The sequence below is a fragment of the Scyliorhinus canicula genome, chromosome 9 (genome assembly GCF_902713615.1).
Source record: "Scyliorhinus canicula chromosome 9, sScyCan1.1, whole genome shotgun sequence".
NCBI lineage: Eukaryota > Metazoa > Chordata > Chondrichthyes > Carcharhiniformes > Scyliorhinidae > Scyliorhinus > Scyliorhinus canicula.
The window spans coordinates 86,251,737-86,275,561 of NC_052154.1; the positions used below are offsets into that span (position 1 = coordinate 86,251,737).

The 23,825-nt window shown below is 47.8% G+C and overlaps 1 protein-coding gene across 3 annotated transcripts in view; it reads right to left on the reverse strand.

Annotated features, from left to right (window-relative positions):
• Positions 1–665: 665 nt before the first annotated feature.
• Positions 666–23,825, reverse strand: part of il34 (interleukin 34) — a 55,006-nt gene continuing 31,846 nt past the window's right edge. For all 3 annotated transcript variants that reach the window (XM_038807104.1, XM_038807103.1, XM_038807105.1), the window contains exons 3-7: positions 15,590–15,690; positions 14,411–14,488; positions 7,344–7,511; positions 3,891–4,029; positions 666–1,864 (exon numbers count right to left, since the gene is read on the reverse strand). In XM_038807104.1, coding sequence (XP_038663032.1) covers positions 1,848–1,864; positions 3,891–4,029; positions 7,344–7,511; positions 14,411–14,488; positions 15,590–15,690 — 503 coding nt within the window. In that variant the 3' untranslated portion in view covers positions 666–1,847. The remainder of the gene's footprint in view (positions 1,865–3,890; positions 4,030–7,343; positions 7,512–14,410; positions 14,489–15,589; positions 15,691–23,825) is intronic.

A 23,825-nucleotide genomic window follows, 5' to 3' on the forward strand; every position in this document is an offset into this window, starting at 1 on the left:
TTACCCTCTCTGGGGTCTATACCATCCATAGGTTAGCTATCAATCAAATGACCCAATGGGCAAGTGCCCATCCAGTGACCCTTTAGGCGAATGCCCATCCAGATACCTTATGGGTAAATGTCCATCAAATAACCCTAAGGGCCAGTTGCCATCCAGTGACCATGCAAGCAAGTCGCCATTCACTGACCCTATTGGTTGAATGTCCATCCTGTAACCCCGCAGGCAAGCTTCAGTGGTGGTGTGATGAGCAGGTGTCCATCCAGCGGTTCCACAGGTGTCAGCACAGTACCCCATTAGAAAGGGACTCTTGGGGTGGCACAGTGGTTAGCACTGCTGCCTCACGGTGTCGAGGACGCGGGTTCGATCCCTGCCCCGGGTCACTGTCCGTGTAGAGTTTGCACATTTTCGGCACGTCTGCGTGGGTCTCACCCCCACAACAGAAAAAAATGTGCAGGGTAGGTGGATTGGCCATACCAAATTGCCCCTTAATTGAGAAAAATAATTGGGTACTCTAAATTTATTTTAAAAAGGAAAGAGACTCTTATGGACAAGAGTCTGGGTAAGATGGTATCTAGCCCTAACTATATTCCCCAGATGTGCGCTGTACATGGCTTATGTACATCACAGACTGAGGCCATCATTGTTCAACACAGAATCAAACAGACTAAAAGTATTCAGACATTTATTACTCAATATATCGCCTGATCACCCTAAATAAGCTGGAAAAAAAAAGAAATGGACGAGCAATTTCAGGACATTTAGACATGTGCACAATGGGTGGGATTGTCCAGTTCTCCCAGCTGCCTGTTTCATGGCAGGGCGCCATTCGCTGGCAGCGGGATTCTCTACTCCTGCCACTTGTCAGTCGGAATTCCCACAGAAAACCCACAGGCAAGGGGTGCGCTGCCGGCGGGAACAGAGAATCCCGACGGCCAGAGAATTCCGGCCAATATCTCCTGGCCTCTGATACCACAGACCAATCCATTACAGTAGAAGTAAAAATGAGGCAGGACTGCTTAACATTTGATACTCTGGCATTGAAAGATCAAACAGTTTCCATGGAAACCTCTAGTTGTGAATTTTAACTCGTTGGTTCAGTGCTGAGGTGAATAAATAAAAAGAACTTCAAATGTATTGTCTCAGGTGTTTTTGTACCGCTCCTTGGGGATAGTTGCTTCAAAGGGTTGACCATTTCCTCCACGTTGTGTCTTTTCTCCCAGTACCTGACTGGACAGATAGGTCCTTCTTGCTGAACAGCACATAGGTTGTCACACACTTGCCAGATCCAGTTTACCAATATTATTCCTTCCTTGGAGACACCTCATGCCCTCATTGCTCTCTTCCTCTTTTTGTGCTCTGCAAAGCCTCCAGCAGCTAGATTTATTTTTTTTTCTAGTTAATTTTTCTTGGCTGAGGAGCGAGGTGGCCATCGATGGGTGTGGGGAGTGCAGGGGTGATTCCGTCTCAGGGTGATGGACGGAAAGTCGAACTCAGGCAAAAGGAAAGCAACCAAAGGGTGAGGGGTGGCGAGGGAGACAAGTACAAATAAGGCCTCACGGAAGCCAATCACAACACCCACGATTATGTTCAGAGAGAAGTGAATAAACAGCAAGCCAGTGGCCGTTGTCTGCAGGTATGCTTCAACAGAAGTCCATTCTGACCTTCCAGCCAATGGCAAGTCCATCCTGCATCTCTACGCACAAGGAGCTGGGTGAGAGTGGGTGATACTGTTCCAGATGCTTCCGACCGCGATGAGGGAGGTGCATGTACACAGAGAAGCGTTTTTTCCCCCAGTAGCAGCAGCAGGCAACGATGATCGAAATAATTCACCCTGCATATGCTGGTGGTTAAGGATCCCAGTCACCTGTAACAAAGTACCAAAACTAAGATAATCTGATCACCAGGCAGCAACAAAACAATTCAAACTAGGGATGATGTCCAGGCCCCAATGTTCGCAAATAAACAAAATAACCTTCTGATCAAGGTAACAGAGGTAAAATCCTTGGATTCACAGTGCAGGTGAAGGCTGCCTCTTTCCTCTGTTAGCTGAGTGTGGGCCCTGGTTCAGTTTTTCGCACTCACACCTCTGAGACAGAAGGCGGTGAGTCTGAAAACCATTCCAGAGGCTAGAGAACAATCTAGGTCAACAGTAAAACTGAGGGAGTGCTGCATTGTCAAGGGGTGCCATCTTTCAGACGAGGCTGTTTGCCAACAGGACAAGACCGATTAGATCGCATACAGATTGGCACCCAGCAAGCTTCTCATTTTTTGGCTCTCCCACAATTGTTAACAGCCTCGTCGCGCTCTCGCTTAAACGTAACGCAGTCAAAAAATCACGCCCACAATGTTTTGGCCTCAACTTCTTTCTGCAATTGAATTCCACAGGCCCACCATCCTCTGAAGAAAGTTCTCCTAATCTCAGTCCTAAAGGTCAACACTGTGTCTTCAGTCTGTGAGCCCTAGAAAGTCTGGTAAAGCTTCGCTGCATTCACTCACTAGCAAGAACACCCTTCCTCAGTTAAGGAGACGAGGACTGCAATATCCCAAGCGTAGTCTTATCAAGACCCTGTATAATTGCAGTCATCTCTACTCTTTTTCTCGAATCCTCTTGTTATGAACGCCAACATTTTTGTTGTGATGTGGGGATGCCGGCGTTGGACTGGAGTGAGCACAGTAAGAAGTATGACAACACCAGGTTAAAGTCCAACATGTTTGTTTCAAACACTAGCTTTCGGAGCACTGCTCATTCACCTGAGGAAGGAGCAGTGCTCCGAAAGCTAGTGTTTGAAACAAACATGTTGGACTTTAACCTGGTGTTGTAAGGCATTTTTGTTGAGATACGTGTCCAGGGACAAGCCTTCTGGGGAGTGCCATATGGGGGTTCACCATATCCTTGGGAGGGTGGGGGTTGCCTCGGTGCATGTGAGGGTGGGTTCCCTTATCTGTTGGGTGGAGGAGGGGGGGATGCATTTTTTAAGTATAGATGAGGCAGCCTTTAAAATGGTGTCTGAACTCTGTGATCAGGGCCCACCCTGCCAGAGTAATGCCTGGGCCTCACCTCCAGATTTACTGTGCACTGAATGCCAGATTATCTGGGGGGAAAACTTGCTGTGAAGCTTTAGAGCTACATGCTGGTCTTCCTGCCTCAGCCAGCACTCTTTGCAGAGTGGAAAATTACACCCCATATCATTCTTTCAGCAAGATCTTCAATCTATAAACCCTTCATTCTGGCCTACCCCATGAGTAAAAGCTTCTTCTCTTTGTTTATCTTATCAAACTCCTCCATAATTTTAAAGACCTCAATGAGGTCACCCCTCAGCACTCCCCTTTCTGGAGAAAAGTGCACCAGCTTGTTCAATCTTTCCCGGTAGTTATTACCCCTCAGTTCTGGTGTCATCCTTATGAATCCTTTTCACCCAGACTCCAGTTCCTTTTGCTAATATGGAGACCAGAGCCTTATGCAGAACTCCAAACTCAGCACAGTTGCACAGCGCATAGCATTTCTACCTCACACTGCTCGGAACCTGGGTTTGATTCCAATCTTGGGTGACTGTGAAGGGTTTGCATGTTCTCCCGGTGCCTGCGTGGGTTTCCTCCGGGTGCTCTGGTTTCCTCACATGGTTCAAAGATGTGTAGGTTAGGTAGGGTTACACAGATAGGCAGGCCTAGGTGGAGTACTCTTTTGATGGGATGTGCAGACTTGATGGGCTGAATGGCCTACTTCTGCACTGTAGGGATTCTATGATTCCAAGTGTAGTCTAATCAAGGTTCTGCACACTTGTCTGGTTATTAATTCAATTCTGCACACATGACCCTTCTTTTCAGGCCTTTGAAGAACCAGTTTAGCAAATGAATTAGCTTGGATTGGACAATTCTACCGTTATACTTACATTGGAAGAGTTGTTTCATGACCCGGTAGCAGTTATCGAATAAAGCCTTGGGCCTGATGGACTTCCTCTTGCTTTCATCATCTATGTCACTGACATGAGATAGGATTTCCTCGACTCGATCATCTTCAATATCAGAAACCTGAACATTCAAGAGAAAAGAGAAGGAAGGATTCATCAAACCGCAACAAGAAAAATTAAGAATTTGGACACAGTCAAGGTACGGGTTTCTAATTAATTTTGTTTCTCGGGTAGGTGTTCCAATCGGTTTTAGCTAATCAACTGGGTGGTTGAATACCACAATTCCAAACAAATAGCCTTATTCAACGTTGCATTTGGATTTTACACAGGCACCAGCAGAGACCCCCTGAAATGAGGCCCCGATGTGATCTAGACTAGTGCTGTCCAACAGAAATTGCTGACAACCCACGGGCGTACAGTTGCAGCCAACCATTTTGGTACAGTGGAAAGCGTTTTGTACACAATACAGATAAATATGCTTCACACATGTGTATTTACTTAAGACACATTTATCACCATTTAGCAACCAAAGAGGTAAAATACTCAATATCCTTAAAACACTCATCCATTCTTACTGCTATGCCAGCAAATGCACAAAGTTAAAATACATTTGTTACAGCCCCTGGGCTAGTGTACGGTCAATTCCAGCCTCACTTGACTTGGAGTCGCAACTAATAAAATAATAAAACAACCAAAACCAAAGTCTTTGGCCCTTATCAGCCCAATAACTACAGTCACCAGGTTTGAAAATGTAAACAATTAATTTTATTAATAACAATAACTATGATTAAATATGCAGCAAATACAACAGGTTGAACTATTATCTAATTCCTAATCCCCTATTTTAACTCGCCTTACCCTCTACACACACACACACACACACACACACAACCACAGACAAACACAGAAGGGAAAAGAAGGGTGCAAAACAATAAGTAAAAGGATAAGAGTCTTTGTTTCAGATGGTTGTCTTCTAGCACACCTTCCTTCAATGTAGGCTCTCAGTTTAAGGTTTCTGCTTTCAATCTGCAATGATTTTCACTGTAGATTCATGCAGGTCTCTGTGCAGCTGTGTAGCTTTTCTGGAGAAATGAGAGAGAAAAGAGAGCAGAACTTTTCCTCCGAGGGTCCAGGACTCAACTGGCCTTCCTTGGTTCTCTGAAAAATCATCCCACATGGGCAGGATCCAATCACCGCCTCTTACTGGGCAGAATACGGCCTTTTGCCCAATTTATTGGCCACCAGCCAACCAATCGAACCATGGCCCACCAATCTCTCGGGTACTGAAAAGTCTGCTGTGCGAAAGTTAGCACAGTGTTCTCTTTTGTAATTTTAAGTTCCTTTCTTTTCCTGTTCTACATAAAGATATATGTCCTTTAAGCAACAACGGATCAAAATGATAACAGCAAAAATAAAGAAAGGGGAGTCAACATGAAGGGCCCTAACATACCTCTCTCCCTGAAGGAATGAAATGTCAGGGTGTGGACATTACATGATGAGGTATGCAAGACATAAATCACAAACACACATATAATTTGTCCATCCCCATTATACAAGTTTCCTTCCCAGTCTCTACATTGGTAGCATTGTGGATAGCACAATCGCTTCACAGCTCCAGGGTCCCAGGTTCGATTCCGGCTTGGGTCACTATCTGTGCGGAGTCTGCACATCCTCCCCGTGTGTGCGTAGGTTTCCTCCGGGTACTCCAGTTTCGTCCCACAGCCCAAAGATGTGCAGGTTAGGTGGATTGGCCATGCTAAATTGCCCTTAGTGACCAAAATTGCCCTTCGTGTTGGGTGGGGCTACGGGGTTATGGGGATAGGGTCGAGGTGTTGACCTTGGGTGGGATGCTCTTTCCAGGAGCCGGTGCAGACTCGATGGGCCGAATGGCCTCCTTCTGCACTGTAAATTCTATGTATCTATGTAACAAGACAGTCCTTAAACCCATGCAAAGCATGCACTATAACATTATCCTTTCTGGGAATTTGTACACTTTTAGCATTGAACTATTGTAATAATAAACTCCAATGAAATAATCTTGCGTTCTGGGATATAACTTTTCTATAAGCACAAGCAAATTTTGGTCTTTTTAAACTCAACGTTGTTTATTGTCATGCGTGTTTTGGACATGCAACTGAAGAAGCCTTGGCAAGTTAATACGGTGCATTTTGTAGGTAGTACATGGTACGCTGTTGATGGAGGGAGTGGAGGTTGAAAGCAAGTGGATGAGTGGCCAATATCATAAGGCTAGCAGTGGGGATGTTAGCTAATGATTGGACAACGTTCATCACCATTCACAACTCTCCAGATGCTGAACCAGTCCATATGCAGCTCAATCTGACAACATATGGGCTTGGGCTGACAAGTGGCAAGTAACATTCACCCAATACAAGTGCTGTGCAGGCAATGAATATCTACAAGAGAATCTAACCATCTCCCCATGCCATTTAATGGTATTACCATTACTTAATCCTCCACTATCAACATCCTGGGGGTTACCATTGACCAGAAACTGTACTAGACTAGCCACATTGTAGGCGAATACAAAATTAAATCAATGTTAACCACCTTAACATCAAATAAATAGCATTACACATATCAGTTAAACAGTTTTTAAATGAAAGGAGAAACTTGAACTTACCATCTACATCTGCCACTAATTCCAATTAAGCAACCCAAGATATAGTTCAAATGCCACACATGAATAAAGTTAATACAACCAGCTTACTTGCGGCCTTCTTTGTAGATACTTTTCAAGAGAGGCCCTTTCAAGAGCAGATCCAGTAAACTTCTTCTTGTCAGACACTTCTGTTCAATCTCACACATTTTAGCAAAACCTGCTGTCCAACATAAAATCCTGTAACAGACTGCAAAACCACAGACAGACTTGGCTCCTCCCATTAATTACATTATCTGTATCCCACACAGTTCCACCACTCCTCATAAATTATCTACACTCCAGGGAATCTCCAGCAATCAAAACACAATTCCATTAGCCCTTTATCTATAACCAAGTGGTTTGAATCAATCATTACCTCACCTTTTACAACTCTTTAATTGTAGTTTTAGTAGATGCACTGCATGTATTTTAAACCAGGGTTTTTAATAACATTACTGCCACAAATATGAAATATAATATATAACAATTGGCACATTCATCACCCAGTTTGCCCATCTTGTGCTCTCTCTTACCTGGCCTAGGATTGAGAGTGGGAAAAGAAGTGGCAGTTGGAATACAATGTGGAAAAGTGAGGTTATGCCCTTACATGACAGGTGGAGCATCTTGTACCCTCTCTAAACCTGAACCTGTCCAAAACAAGTTCAGGTTTAGAGAGGGTACAAGATGCTGCGCCTCTCATGCAAGTATCATTTTGCTGTTTTTGTTCATATATTACAGCCTATCACAGGTCGCCTTTTTACCTAAGCAAAACTTACCATTTCTTCCACATTCATCCTCAAATAACTGAAGAGCGTGGAAATATCCTCCACGTAAGTTCTGGACGGGTGTCTTTTTGGGAGGACTTCGAGGACTGTCTCTAGGACTTGAGAATTGATATAAACCCATAACAATTTCAGGTTCATTTCAGTAAAATTTTGGTTTTGCTGTGCAAAATGAAAAAAGAAAGTTTGGATGTAAATCGAGTGATGTATATCCAGACCTGCAAATTCATTCGAATTTCCCAACTACCTCACACATGCACGCACCTCGTGGCTTAGTTTCCAGGGACGTTTTGTGTCAAACAGAATAAGTGAAAAGTTTAGGACAGCCAGGGAGGAAATAGAAAAGCCCAAAGTTTCCTTGCGCAGACATAATGGGACAAATGGTCACCTTCAGTGCTGCAACGATTCCACGGGTGAAATCATCCACTCAGTTTAGTGACGGGTGCGGAGGTGGGAGTGATTCCCACTGGTTGGGGGTGGTGGGGAACCTGACCATGCATGACCTTGCGCTGTACTACTCATTAAATGTTGAAGCTCGCCAATTCTTGCAGTGGGGGGGGGGGGGCAGGAAGTTGCGGTTCCCACCGATACCTCCCAGACCTTCGAAGATTGCCTGGCAACCTGTATTATCCCTTCCACCTTTGCCCAGACACTGCTCCACCGTACCCATTAGTCCCTGCTTGATCATCTTCTGCGCGACTTGCTCTGCCACCACCTGCTCTGAATCTTAGGCCCGGCATGTACAGACAGGTTGTATTGAGGAAGGACTTCAATACTTCAGGCTACAGAAGGACTTGGATAGGCTCGGAGTGTGTGAAAAATAGTGGCAGATGGAATACAATGTGGATAAGTGTGTGGTTATGCACTTTGGAAGGAAGAATGGAGGCATAGGCTATTTTCTAAATGGGAAAAGGCTTAGGAAATCAGACGCACAAAGGGACTTAGGAGTCCTAGTTCAAGATTCTCTTAAGGTTAACATGCAGGATCAGTCCGCAGTTAGGAAGGCAAATGCAATGTTAGCATTTATGTTGAGAGGGCTAGAATACAAGAGCAGGGATGCACTTCTGAAGCTGTATAAGGCTCTGGTCAGACTTCATTTGGAGTATTGTAAGCAGTTTTGAGCCCCGTATCTAAGGAAAGATGTGCTGGCCTTGGAAAGGTTCCAGAGAAGGTTAACAAGAATGATCCCTGGAATGAAGAACTAGTCGCATGAGGATCGGTTGACGACTCTGGGTCTGTACTCGTTGGAGTTTAGAAGGAAGAAGGGGATCTGATTGACACTTACAGGTTACTGAGAGGCCTAAATAGAGTGGGCATGGAGAGGATGTTTCCACTCATAGGAAAAACTAGAACCAGAGGCAATAGCCTCAGGCTGATCCTTTAAAACAGAGATGAGGAGGAATTTCTTCAGCCGGAGGGTGGTGAATCTGGAACATTTTGCCACAGAAGGCTGTGGAGGCCAAATCACTGAGTGTCTTTAAGCAGAGAGAGATAGGTTGTTGATTAATAAGGGGATCAGAGGTTATGGGGAGAAGGTAGGAGAATGGGGATGAGAAACATATCAGACATGATTGAATGGCGGAGCAGACTCGATGGGCCAAATGGTCTAATTCTGCTCCTATGTCTTATGGACAGTCACCAAAGAGGACAATGCAGTGGCAACTCAGCATTAATCATGGGAGATCTACCTGGTCTGGTGTACACCACTTATATACAGTCGTACATGTGAATTTCTCACTCGTGGGGAATTTAGTTTGGTGGGGCGGGGGCGGGGGGGGGGGGTAATTTCGGCAGGGTATCCTTTCAATGAGATTGCATGGCTCATCCGTGCAAAATGGCTTCCTGACATTGTTCTTTTTGGGAAACTCAATCTTCCTTTAAAGGTCCAGAGAACTGAATTCCAAAATTTCAAATCAACATCAGGATGCTGATTTTTGGCCTCAAACCCAATTGAGTTGCCCCACCTGCCACACTTCCTGCTGCTGGCAGCGATTATGATTCTATTGGGGTGTAAAGCAGCTAAATTGGTTATCTTCTTGCTCCCAGGACTCAAATATCGCTCTCATAAAACATAGAAACATAGAAAATAGGAGGAGGAGGCCATTCGGTCCTCAGGTTGGAAGGTAGGCCTAGGATGGTCATGTTTGCATTATGTATGTTCGGAAAAGCATCTCATTACTGGTTGGAAAATGGAGTCCAATGGGTTTATTTTGTATCCCAAATGCCAAGCTGTGGAATTAACACCATCACCATCCATCCTTGCCCCCACTGAGGCAGGTTTTGAGTCCCACTTCAGGACCTGTTTGCTACAGGAGAGCTCCCGATGTGGTTCAAACAGATTTATAGTCAGTCCCTCCAACTATCCCCCCAAGGGACAAAAACATGTGTATGAAGATGACAAGCAACAAGAGGAAGGATCCCTCACTTCCATTTCAGGTACAATTTAGCAATTGAAGAGGGGTCAGTTTAAAGGATTAAACAGTGGTGATTTGCGGAGCGATCTATGGGCTAAGCTCACAGTTCCCTCAGCGAGGAGGAGGGATCCTGCTCTCTATTCAGACCCTGATTTTGGGATGCACCATATTGCAGTGCCTGGCTGAAGGGGCTTCACCAGATTTGACCACCTCAGCCCCTCCTCAGAACTACAGTGTATTTTGTGTGTATTTCCCAAGACTGCAGTGATCCAACAGTGTGGGCAATCAGTGGGGGTTAATGAACTCCCAATAGGTTATTGCCTTAAACACTGAGAGTCTGGCAATGGAGTTTGACTTCTGGTGCCCGTATTGATAATCGCACCGTATCATGTCAAAATCCTTCGAGGAGCGCTTCAGATATTGATCACTGAATTAATTAACTTAGTTCATTAAATTCATTCTAATGATTATTGCTGTGGCAGTAATAGAATGGAGGGCCCCTGACATAGATGTTCAATCTCTTGTAGAGGATCAAAGGTCACATGTAGGGGATCAAAGGTCACGTGCAATGATCATCCCAGCCAAGGAACACAAGGCAGGAGGAGATGGCATCCAGTGGCACTGGTGTGGGCTGGGACTTTGGGAGCTCTCTCACCCTCCTGGCTGCTCCTAGTCAAAGGGGGGCAGGAATGTCACGTCCCAGGAGCTCTGCCGGTTGAAGTTGGGAGGGAGTGGTGTAAAACTACTCTTTAACCCTCGTGATCTCAGCTCAGACGCTCCCTCTCACTCCCTCTCCCCCAAACTCCACCTCAAAAGAAGTCTTACAACACCAGGTGAAAGTCCAACAGGTTTGTTTCAAATCAATCCACCTAGGTAGTGACAGGAGGTGGATTATTCTGCTGGGGCTGGAGGAGCCAGAGAATATCCGAGGACGAAGCACTGATTAAAATTTCAGAGACAGGGCCACGGGCCATAATGGGTAAAGTCGCTAAAGTGGATCGAACCCGACAGTTAGTTATGGGCAGATCCACTCATTCCTCCACTCCAAATGCACCTTAAAGTGGTATTATTATTTTTTTAAATTTCCAATTAAGCGGCAATTTAGCTTGGCCGATCCACCTACCCTGCAGATCTTTTGGTTGTGGGGGTGAGGCCCTCACAGACACGGGGAAAATGTGCAGATTCCACACAGACAGTCACCCAAGGCCAGAATCGAACCCTGGTCCCTGGTAGCAGTGTTAACTAATATCATTTTTTAAAAACATATTCATTTTCATGATGTGGGGATCGCTGGCAAGTACCACATTCATTGTCCATCCTTAATTGCCCTTGAATTGAGCATCATTTCAGAGAGTAGTTAATATTGTTGTGGATTGGGAGTTACATGTAGGCCAGACTGGTTAAGGATGGCAGATTTCCTTCCTTAATGAACATTAGTGAACCATTTGGCTTTTTTGTTTTTCAACAAACTGCTAGTTTCATGATGGTTATCCATGAGTCCAATATTTTATTCCAAATGTAATAGTTAAACCCCAGCTGCTGCAGCTGAATTTGAACTCAAGTCTCTGGAACATTAGTCCGGGCCGCTGGATTACGAGTCCAGTGACAATATCATTCTGCTACCGATTTACAATGTCTCTGCATACACGTCAGCAGATGAATTTGTACCCCAGACTTTGAGAAAGAATTACTTCTCTTTTTGAAAAGAAAGAGAAGGAATATAAAAAGCAAACCAAGATTTATGTGTTGCCCTGCTCTGTGTAGTTTCACTATCTCCCATATAAAATGTCACTCCATTCCTAGCTTTTTGAAGTCCTAAGCACCAGCTGTGTTCTTTGCATCAAATATGCAAATTCAAGGCCAATTTTCTTCCAAACACGCTTTTTGTCCGATTTTAAGAGACTTACTTATCTTTGTTTTCTGGACACATGCCCTGCTCTGCCTGAGCTGCTTGCAGACAATACTTTTCACTGTACCTCGGTACACGTGGCAATAAACAAATCCATCCATCCATCCAGTGCTGACCACTACTCCACCATGCCACCACTCAGGACCACAACTATAAAGCTTTGCGAGGAATTAGTATATTTTAAAAAGTCAAAAATATACAGAAACCTTAGAACAAAGTTACTGCTATCGATGATGTTTATTTTTATTCATTCGTGGGATGTGGGCATCGCTGCCCATCACTAGTTGCCCTCGAGAGGGTGGTGGTGAGATGCTTTCTACAACCTCTGCAGTCTAGGTACACCCACAATGCTGTTGGAGAGGGAGTGCCGGAATTATGACCCAGCGGTAGTGAAGGAATGACAATATATTTCCAAGTCGGGTGGTGAGTAGCTGGGAGGGGAACCTCCCAGGTGCTGGTGTTTCCAGGTATCTGCTGCTCTTGTCCATCGAGATGGTAGTGGTCATGGGTTTGGAAGGTGCTGTCTAAGGAACCTTGGTGAGTTCCTGTAGTGCAGCTCCAACCACACTAAAGAAGCTCAACACCATTCAAGGACAAAGCAGCCTGCTTGATTGCTCCCCCTTCCACAAACATTCAATCCCTCCAACCACTGACATACAGTGGCAGCCGTGTGTGCCATCTACATGGTGCATTGCATGAACTTGATATTCTCAGGCTGCTTTGCTTTTTAAGTGAACACTGGAGATGCTGGATTAAAGTTCTGACAAAAGTTCTGACATTTCCACCTGAATCAATAACCTGTATTTTTCTCTCAAACAAATGTAGGCAATGGTGTAACTACACAGCAAGTCATTGAGCAGCTGTCTTGGGCTCAGGGTTGGACTCTTGTGCAGCACGGTAGCATAGTGGTTAGCACAACTGCTTCACAGCTCCAGGGTCCCAGGTTCGATTCCAGCTTGGGTCACTGTCTGTGTGGAGTCTGCATGTTCTCCCTGTGTGTGCGTGGGTTTCCTCCGGGTGCTCCAGTTTCCTCCCACAGCCCAAAGATTTGCAGGTTAGGTGGATTGGCCATGATAAATTGCCCTTAGTGTCCAAAACTGCCCCTAGTGTTGGGTGGAGTTACTGGGTTACAGGGATGGGATGGAGGTGTGTACTTGGGTAGGGTGCTCTTTCCAAGAGCTGGTGCAGACTTGATGGGCCGAATGGCCTCTTTCTGTACTGTAAATTCTAAGATGTCACTAAATTCTAAGATGTTATGGGCCAAATCCTTCAACAGGTAATGACTAACCTACTGCGTATTTTCTGCTTGTCACTCAGTGATTTGAGTGCCATTCCTGATCACGCCATGTTAATTAACCCCAGTGCTGGTAGGTGTGGATCTGTTCAGAAATTAAGTAATGTTTCCTGAACACTGGGAAGGGGCATATCAATGTTGAAGTTCAAGAAACTGGCTGGATACAGCTTAAACAGGTCAGGCTACCCTGCAAGACCTCCAGCTAGCGGGGTCCATGGAACACTCCTGTCGGTTAAGTATTTTTATACTTTAATAAAGCAAACCACACTGTGTGCAAATTGGCCACAATGTTCCTGCGTTTATAGCAGTGACAGCACTTCATTGGCTTTGCGCTGTGCTGAGTTTGATAAATCCCAGTCTCTCTTCATTCTATACCCAATCCCAAACTGTCAGCTCCCCACTCTCACGACAATAGTCTTCGGAAGAGAACGGAGCGATCCAATACTTTCTGCTTTTATGGGATGTAGGCATCCCTGGCAAGGTCAGTATTTGCTGCCCATCCTCAGTTGCCCAGGAACTGAGTGATTTGCCTGGCCATTTCAGCGAGCAGTTCAGAATCAGCCACGTTGCTGTGGATCTGGAATAACATGTAGGCCAGACCAGGTAAAAACGGCAGATTTCCTTTCCTTAAAATGAAATGAGTGAACCAGATGTTTTTTTTTACAATAATCAATGACAGTTGTCCTGGAGGGTGGCCATTACGGAGACTAGTTTTCAATTCCAGAGCGTTTTATTTCATTAATAGAATTTAATTCTAGGGCAGCACGGTAGCATTGTGGATAGCACAATGGCTTCACAGCTCCAGGGTCCCAGGTTCGATTACGGCTTGGATCACTGTTTGTGCGGAGTCTGCACATCCTCCCCGTGTGTGCGTGGGTTTCCTCCGGGTGCTCCGGTTTCTTCCCACAGTCCAGAGATGTGCAGGTTAGGTGGATTGGCCATGATAAATTGCCCTTAGTGTCCAAAATTGCCCTTAGTGTTGGGTGGGGTTACTGGGTTATTGGGATAGGGTGGAGGTGTTGACCTTGGGTAGGGTGCTCTTTCCAAGAGCCGGTGCAGACTCGATGGGCCGAATGGCCTACTTCTGCACTGTAAATCCTATGATCTAATTTGCACCAGCAGCCACAGTTGGATTTGAACCCTGGGCCCCTAGATTACTAACCCAGTGACATTACACTACCACCGTCTCCCCACACATTCTTGTCACAGAATTAAATGAGGGTAATTTTTCACAAGAAATAATAGTGGTGTTGTCTATGTGCGTGGAGGTTAGTTGATAAAGGGAAGAAAAGGGAGCCATCCTGAACACAACTTGTGTGCCCTTCAGAAACAGAAGGACTGGTTAGCCTCCTCTTCAGCAGTAAAGGACTCATGCCCCAGAGAAACCCTTGGAAAAGCAGGATCTGGGAGAGACAAAAAATGAACTTGTTGCATTCAAACTTACCATGCGAGTAACATTTATTGTTCTATAAATATCTTCATAGTGGACCTTCACAGCATAGTTAACTGGGAAGTAATCCTTCTGTTAAAAAAACACAATAAGCCATAAACCTGCATGCAAGCCTTTGCTTTCATTTTCCAATTCTTCTCAGGACAGAACTGTTGTTATCCCGAGCCCGAGATCTATCACCTCAGAGAAACCTTAATCCTCCAACTGGGTACCTGAGTTCCCAGTTGTTTTACACCAACATTCATTTGTGCCCGACTAACACTTGCTCTGGGCAACTGTCTCCTAGTGCATTTCCTCGTCATGGGCCGTTATTGGGAATCCCCTGTCATTAACTGGGATCCAATTCTCAGAATTCATCCCAAAACTGTAGAATCTTAAACACCCAACTTACATCCGCATAAAACCTGCCTTTTCGCTGAACAGAAAACAAACAGGATCCCTGAACCTCCCGCATCACAGTGAGAAGCGAGAATGTTGGCCAGCGGAAATATGCCAGCTTTCAACCCTCAAAACCGCCAATAAGTGTCAGTCCAGGGAAACAAATTCTTTCGCTCTCACCCCAACATGGCAGACAGGTAAAGATGAAGTGAACCTCACCCCCCCAATCTATCTCAGCTGGAAAGTACGCTTGTCCAGACATTGGGAGTTCAAGACCAAGTTCAACTTTTGATTTTTAAAAAAATAAATTTAGAGTATCCAATTCTTAATTTTTTCTAATTAAGGGGCAATTTAGCATGGCCAATCCAATTACCCTGCACAGCTCGCAGACACGGGGAGAATGTGCAAACTCCACACGGACAGTGACCAAGGGCCAGAATCGAACCTGGGTCTTCAGCGTCATGAGGCAGCCGTGCTAACCACTGTGCCGCCAACCCCCCTCCCCCCCCACCCAGTTCAACTTTGATGATCCCCCACCCACCCCACGTTCAAATGACCTGCCAACATTGAGAGAATGGTGGACACCATATTAGGTAGGGAAGGCTGTTGGAACTGTACCTTGCGAGAATTAGAGCCATTAAAATGAGGGGAAAAGGTTAGGGAGGGGTTAAGCAAAAGGGATGTAATTCCATAGGAGGCCTATGGATTTGAACGTCTCCTCAGCTGGAGAATTTAGAGGCTAGTCTTTGGAAGCCTCGGCAGTGTGCGTGCCAGGGTGTGAAAAGCACCACTTACCATATATCTGACCCGCTGTCTGTACTGCAGTTTACTATGTAGCTCTTCCAAATGGACACACAGAGAATCCACAGTGGCGAGTACTCCAAGAAGGCTGAAATCTTCAGGAAAAAGAGGAGAGAAACAATGTGAAGTCACACCGACTCGGTAGAAACACATGGTCAAACATTGGTAATGGAACTGACCCAACTGCTTAAACCTAATTGACTGAATCAGCGCATTCTGCTTTAACCTGACTGAAGCCCGCTGGTCTTCGGACTCTCTCACTCTGATGCCTAGTTGTTGCGTGAATAACCAGGGCAGCACATTAGCATAGTGGTTAGCACTATGGCTTCACAGCGGCAGGGTCTCAGGTTCGATTGCCAGCTGTTGAAGGTTTCAACTGTCTCCTATGGAGTTGTTCTGGGACACAGTGGGGGTCTTTTCCCAATAGTAGCCTATCAGAGCAAGACAAGTCATTACAGGTGTAGAACCCGACGGGAGAGACAACAGGAGAAAACGGTAAGGTAGAAAGGAACAACTGGTTTATTACTCAATACACAAATAACAAAACTACAACTCCGCTCTCTGAAGGGCCACGCAGGTCAGGGTTTTTATAGAGAGCAGTTCCCCCTTGTTAAGAGTAAACCCCACTCCAAATACCGGCGTGTTCTTACTCAGCTGTGTAAGGGGAGAATTGTTTAGAGCACAATCCATGGCCCCCAAAGGGGTGGTAATAACAGTGTTGTTTTTCTGATCTAAATTGGAATAGTAAGTGTAACCCACAAGACTTTTCAACCTCTTGAAGCTTGTTAGAGATTTCCTAATCACACATTCCCTCAGGAGTCTTTGTTGAAAATCCTGTGACCATGACACTCCATTCACCCATGTGATGTGGTTTCGTTATGTAGATTGTTATGTTACTGGACTTAAACGTGCCCTTTATTTTAAGTCACTTTGGCGCGTGAGGGGCATTGCCGCTTTGTTTCAGGTTTCAGCCTGATTATTCTGCAGACAATTTAGAAACACATCTCTCCAGGGACAATGATGGAAATGATTGCGAAGTGAATTTTTTGACCATTCAAAAATTGGCCATGTGATTGATAGTGGAAGAAGAAAGGATTTTATGGACCCGCCCTAAAGTTCTGCCGAACAACTGATATCAATGAACTGATCAGGTGACCAGAACTGTGGCAAATGGAGTTCAATCCCGAGAAGTATGAGGCAAAATAAATGGGGAGTGTGCGCAAGGCAAGGGAGCGGACAATGAATGCTTGGATTCTAGGAGGTTTTTTAAAAATATATTTTTATTGAGCTTTCAACATTTTATATCACAAATTCTCAGGGCCAAACAAGACCAACACATATTTCAACAAAAGAAGTTCCAACCGACAACTGTAGCAATCCCCCCCCCCCCCCCACTGAAGGAAAATATTTTTCTTTCAGATTTTACATTGGCAGACTTGGCCAAAGCATGTATTACAGTGGTTTACAGTGGTTTATGTACATTGTGGTTCAGGCATTCATTTGGCAGCAAACCAGACTCTTACAGATTCCCTCCCTTCTGCCTGTCTCCAGTGTTTCTCTTGGGTGCATCCCTCCCCCTGCCCCACCCTTTCTTTCTCTTCTGTATTCCGTGACTTGCTCTGTACCCCCCCCCCCCAAGCTACTTTAGTGGGTGCTGGTCACAAACAGGTCTTGAAACAAGTTGGCTTCCACGCTCTGTAAAATCCTTCTTCCGACCCAGGGATGGTGAACTTTATCTCTGCAGCCTGAGAAAGTCTGCTAGATCGGATAGCCAGTCTGCAGCTGTCGGTGGTGTTGCCGGTCGCCAGCTGAGCAGGAGTCTCCAAAGGGCGATCAGGGAGGCAAAGAATAGGGCGTCAGTCACCCTCCTCATGAAGAGCTCTGGCTGCTCCGAGACCCTGAAAACCGCCACGAGTGAGCACGGCTCCATCCTCACTCCCACAACCCTGGACATGGCCTCAAAGGAAGGATGTCCAGTAACCGACAAATCTGGGGCACATCCAAAACATAATGGTGTGGTTGGCTGGGTCTCGCATTTCTCCTCCACCTCGGTACAGAACCCACTCTTTTGTATTCTAGTTGGGTGTGCTGTGTGCATCACCTTTAGCTGCGATAGGCTCAGTCCTGCACACGTGGAGGTGAATTTTGCCCTGTGCATGCTTGGATCTAGAGTTCACCTCCTATCTCTCTACCTAGTTCTTCCGCCCACTTTTTCTTTGCCTTGTCCAGGGTTGAGCGCACCTCTTCATACATGTCCATACAGTTTCCCTTCCCGAGGTCACCTGCTTTCAGTAGTCTTTCTAACAGTGAATGTCCTGGAATCTGCGGGTACATTGTTGTTTCCTTGGGGAGGACGTTTTTGGCCTGTATGTACCTTAGGTCGGAGGGGGGGGGGGGGGGGGGGGGGGGGGGGGGGCGTGGTGGGAGTACGGTCGTGGCTAACGTTCGGAGGGATGTCCCTACACGGCAACTTTCCTCCATCCTCACCCACTCCACTCCCAGTTCCTTGACCCATCCCTGCACTCTTTCTGCGGTGGCCGCCCAGTGGTAGAACTGGAGGTTTTTGAGGACCGGACCTCACACATTCCTCATCCTTTACATGGCCGTCTGCCTAATCCTGGGGCTCTTCCCCCCCCCCCCCCCCCCCCCCCCCCCAAACTAACGCCATGATTAGTTTATCAACTGTGTTGAAAAGGCCTTGGGGATGTAGATCAGGAGGGATCTGAACAGAAAGAGGAACCAGGGCAGCACTGGGAGTGAGCCCCACCTCTGCAGGTCCTTTTTGACTTCCTCAAGAAGACTCATCAGGTTCCACTTGCCGATGTGTGTGCAGTCATGGGCTATTTGGATCCCCAGGTAGCGAAATTTGGTCTGGGCCAGTTTGAACAACAGTCCCTCCAGCTCTGCTCCTCCCCCCCGAGGGTTTACAGGGAAGATTTTGCCCTTACTCAGGCTACGTTTTGTCACCTGAGAAGGTTCCGAAATCTTTCAGGAGTTTTATTATTCCTTCCAGGCTGGCCAGGGGGTTCGAGATGTAGAGAAGCAGGTCATGCGCATTTAGTGAGTCTCTATGCTCCGTCTCCCCTTTGGATACTTCTCCATCCCTTCTCCGCTCTAAGGGTGATCACCAGTGGCTGGATCGCCAGGGTAAACAGTATCAGGGACAGTGGGCATCCATGCACCGTACCACTGTGCAGTCAGAAGTACCCAGGGCTGGTGGTGTTTGTCCATACACTCGTCATGGGAGTGCTGTACAGTAGTTCCACCCAGGAGGTGAACCCTGGCCCAAACCCAAACTGTTCCAGTACCTCAATGAGCTACTTCCATTCGCCCCTGTCGAAGGCCTTTCCTGCATCCAGGGGGATGATCACTTCTGGTGTTCTCCCTCCAGATGGGATCATGATCACGTTCAACAGGGACCTGATGTTCACTATTAGCTGCCTGCCCTTGACAAAGTCCATCTGATCTTTTGCGACTACCAGCACACATCTCCGCATCTCTCCAGCTGCCTCGTCAGGGCCTTCGCCAGGATCTTAGCATTGGCGTTAAAGAGTGAGATGGGTCAATGAGGCGTGGGAGGGGGGGGCTTTGCCCCCGACGATGTCGCGGGCACTGATCTCTTTGATCCTAAAACGGGATAAGGACCCCTTGCAGTGCGGATCATATAGGCCTATCTCGCTCCTTAACGTAGACGCTAAGTTGCTGGCGAAGATCCTGGCTACCAGGATAGAGGATTGTGTGCCAGAGGTAATTCATGAAGATCAGACAGGGTTTGTCAAGGGGCGGCAGCTCAACACGAATGTGCGGAGACTGCTCAATGTTATCATGATGCCGGCAGTGGAGGGGGAGGCGGAGATAGTGGTGGCGCTGGATGCAGAGAAGGCGTTTGATAGAGTTGAGTGGGGGTACCTGTGGGAGGTGCTGGAGAGGTTTGGATTTGGGGAGGGATTCATCAAATGGGTGAGGCTGCTTTACGCGGCGCCGAAGGCGAGTGTAGTCACAAATGGAAGGAGATCGGAGTATTTTAGGCTTTATCGTGGGACCAGGCAGGGGTGTCCCCTGTCCCCCCTGCTCTTTGCACTGGCGATTGAACCGCTGGCCATGGCGTTGAGGGAGTCAGGGAAGTGGAGGGGTCTGGTGCGGGGGGGGGGGGGGTGGGGGGGGGGGGGGGGGGGAGAGGAGCACCGGGTATCGCTGTATGCGGACGACCTGCTGTTATATGTGGCGGACCCAAAGGGGGGAATGCCGGGGGTGATGGAACTGTTAGCGGAATTTGGGGGCTTCTCGGGCTATAAGCTGAACTTAGGAAAGAGCGAGGTATTTGTAGTACACCTGGGAGATCAGGAGGAGGGAATTGGGAGGCTCCCCTTCAGGAGGGCAGTGAAGAGTTTCAGGTACCTGGGGGTGCAGGTGGCCAGGAGTTGGGGGGCTCTTCATAAGCTTAACTTCACCAGACTAGTGGAACAGATGGAGGAGGAATTTAAAAGGTGGGACATGGTGCCGCTATCGCTGGCGGGCAGAGTGCAATCCGTCAAAATGACGGTTCTCCCGAGGCTCTTGTTCCTCTTCCAGTGCTTGCCCATCTTTATCCCTAGGGCCTTTTTTAAAAGGGTGACCAGCAGCATCATGGGATTTGTTTGGGCGCATGGCACCCCGAGGGTGAAGAGGGTCTTCTTGGAGCGGAGTAGGGATGGGGGGGGGCTGGCGTTGCCCAACCTCTCGGGGTACTACTGGGCGGCCAATGTGTCGATGGTGCGTAAGTGGGTGATGGAGGGGGAGGGGGCAGCATGGAAACGGATGGAGAGAGCGCCCTGTGGGGAAACAAGCCTGGGGGCCCTGGTAACGGCGCCGTGGCCGCTCCCTCCCACGAGGTATACCACGAGTCCGGTGGTGGCGGCTACCCTCAAGATTTGGGGGCAGTGGAGGCGACATAGGGGAGAAGTGGGGGGCTCGATGGAGGCTCCGTTAAGGGGGAACCATAGGTTCGTCCCGGGGAACATGGATGGGGGATTTCAGGGATGGTATAGAGCGGGCATTAGACAGCTGAAGGACCTGTTTATCGACGGAAGGTTTGCGAGCCTGGGGGAGTTGGTGGAGAAATTTGGGCTCCTGCTGGGAAACATGTTTAGATATCTGCAGGTAAAGGCATTTGCTAGACAGCAGGTGGAGGGATTCCCTGCGCTCCCTGCGAAGGGGGTGAGTGACAGGGTGCTCTCGGGGGTCTGGGTCAGGGAGGGGAAGATATCCGATATCTACAAGCTTATGCAGGAGGTGGAAGAGGCGTCAGTAGAGGAGCTGAAAACGAAGTGGGAGGGGGAACTGGGGGAACAGATCGAAGACGGGACATGGGCTGATGCCCTGGAGAGGGTAAATTCTTCCTCCTCGTGTGCGCGGCTTAGCCTCATCCAATTCAAGGTGCTGCATAGGGCCCACATGACTGGGACGAGGATGAGTAGGTTCTTTAGGGGTGAAGATAGGTGTGCCAGGTGCTCGGGGAGTCCAGCGAACCATGCCCATATGTTCTGGGCATGCCCGGCATTGGAGGAGTTCTGGAAGGGGGTGGCGAGGACGGTGTCAAGGGTGGTGGGATCCAGGGTCAAGCCAGGATGGGGACTCGCGATCTTTGGGGTTGGGGTAGAGCCGGGAGTGCAGGAGGCGAAAGAGGCCGGTGTGCTGGCCTTTGCGTCCCTAGTAGCCCGGCGAAGGATTTTGCTACAGTGGAAGGACGCGAGGCCCCCAAGTGTGGAGACCTGGATCAATGACATGGCGGGCTTCATTAAGCTTGAGAAGGTTAAATTCGCCCTGAGAGGATCGGTGCAAGGGTTCTTTAAACGGTGGCAACCTTTCCTCGACTTTCTGGCTCAACGATAGGGTACTGGGACAGTAGCAGCAGCAACCTGGGGAGGTGGGGGCGTTGATTATGTTGGCTTATTTTATTTAAATTTGATTTATCTAATTTTAATTTATGGTTAAGTTCTCTTGTTTGGGGGGGGTGGGGGGAGTGTGATACATGTGATGTTACGGTATGGGGGGAATTGTGGGTGTTATGGGGCCGTTAGTTGCATATTACTGCTTTTTGCTATACTTGTTATATTTTTATATTTTCTGTAAAAAATTCCAATTCCAAAATTTCAGGCCCCGTCGCTTATCTTCCTCAACACCGGCATGTCCAATCCATTGAGGAACTGCTTCATCTTTGAGTCCCCCTCCAGGGCTCGGAGGTGTACAATTCCCGGTAGAAGGTTGCAAAGACTTCATTGATCTGTTCTGATGCTGCGGCTGGTTTGCCTCTCCTGTCCTTTACCTGGGCTATTTCCCTCCCTGCTGCCCGCTTTCTCAGCTGGTGGCCCAGCAGGTGGCTGGCTTTGTCACCATGCTTGTAAAAGATCCGCGTGTTTGTGGAACTGGTGCACTGCTTTCCTGGTGGAGAACAGGTCAAAGTCCATCTGTAACTTTTTCCTCTCCGCCAGTCTTTCCATGGTCAGGGTTGATGGGGGCCACTGCTACCATCTGCTCCATGAAGTTGTTCAATTCTCTCGCCATGTTTGATAGTTTACCTGATTTGGGGCTGGATCTGTCTGTCCATACACAGTTAAAGTAGCACGGTTGTTACCACCGACACACAGTGGCAGTCATGTGTACCATCTACAAGATGCACTGCAGTAACTCACCAAGGTTCCTCAGACAGCACCTTCCAAACACATGACCACTACCATCTAGAAGGACATGAGCAGCAGATACCTGGGAACACCACCACCTGGAAGTTCACTTCCAAGTCACTCATCATCCTGGCTTGGAAATATATCACCGTTCCTTCACTGTTATTATCCAGGCGCAACGTCCTGGAACTCCCTCCCTGACAACACTGTGGATGTACCTACATCACCGGGACTGCAGCAGTTCAAGAAGGGAGCTCACCACCACCTTCTCAAGGGTAATTAGGGATGAGCAATAAATGTTGGCATAGTCAGTAACGCAAACATCCAAAGAATGAATTAAAAAAACATGAGTAGGAACTGTATAAAACATAATTAGGCCACAGATGGAATACTGCATACTGTTCTGGTCACCACACCACAGGAAGCATGTGATCACACTCGAAAGGACATAGAGGAGATTTACAAGGATGTTGCCAGGACTAAAAGATTTTAACAATGAGGAACGATTGAATAGGCTGCGAGTTTTCCTTGTGACAGAGGAGGCTGAGGGAAGAATGAATGGGAGTGTACAAAATTACGAGTGAGTTAGATAGAGTGAAGGCCCTATTCCCCTCAGCCATAGCCAGGGGGCATAGATTTAAGGTAACATGCTTAGAGGGAATTCAAGGAGAAATATTTTCACCCAGAGTGTGGTGGGGATATGAAACTAATTGCCTCAGAGGGTGGTAGGTACCCTCATCACATTTAAAAAGTATTCAGATATGCATTGGAAGTGCAGTAATTCCTGGAGAGGCGATGACCAGGAGTTGGGAGTGGGATCAGAGTGGATGATTACATGTCAGCCAGTGTGTCCAGGATGGAATGAATGGCCTCCTACAATGCTGCACATTCTTATGATCCTACAAGTTCATCCAGTACATGGTAGGGATTCAGCTGTTCCTTTCAGTTAGAAAAGACAAGGGGTGGGCTTCTCCAACCCCCCCCGCTGGGTCAGAGAATCGCTGGGTTGGGGGGAGGGGGGGGGGGGCGTCGTGAATACCGCCCCGCCGACTGCCGAATTCTCCAGCGATTCGGCAGGGGCGGGAATCGCGCTGCGCCGGTCGGCAGCCGCTCGTAGCAGCCACCCCCGGCGATTCTCCGGCCCGCGATGGGCCGAAGTCCCGCTCGTTCTATGCAGGTCCCGCCGGCGTAAATTGGACTAGGTCCCGTACCGGCTAGACCTGGCAGTGCGGGCGCGGTCCTGGGGGAGGAGTGGGCGATCTGGTCTAGGGAGTTCCCCCACGGTAGCCTGGCCCATGATCGGGGCCCACCGATCCGCCGGCGGGCCTGTGCCGTGGGGGCACTCTCTTCCTATGCGCCGGCCGTGTCAGCCTCTGCGATGGCCAGCGCGAAGGTGAACCACCCCCTGCGCATACGTGGGGATGACGTCAACAGCCGCTGACGCTCCCGCGCATGAGCGGACCCGCGGCGGTCGACGGAGTCCCTTCCGGGGAGGGGGGGGGGGGTTGGAGGTGATGAGGGGGTGCGGGCGTGGTTGAAAGTTGTGCTAAATAACTGTTCTACCATAAATA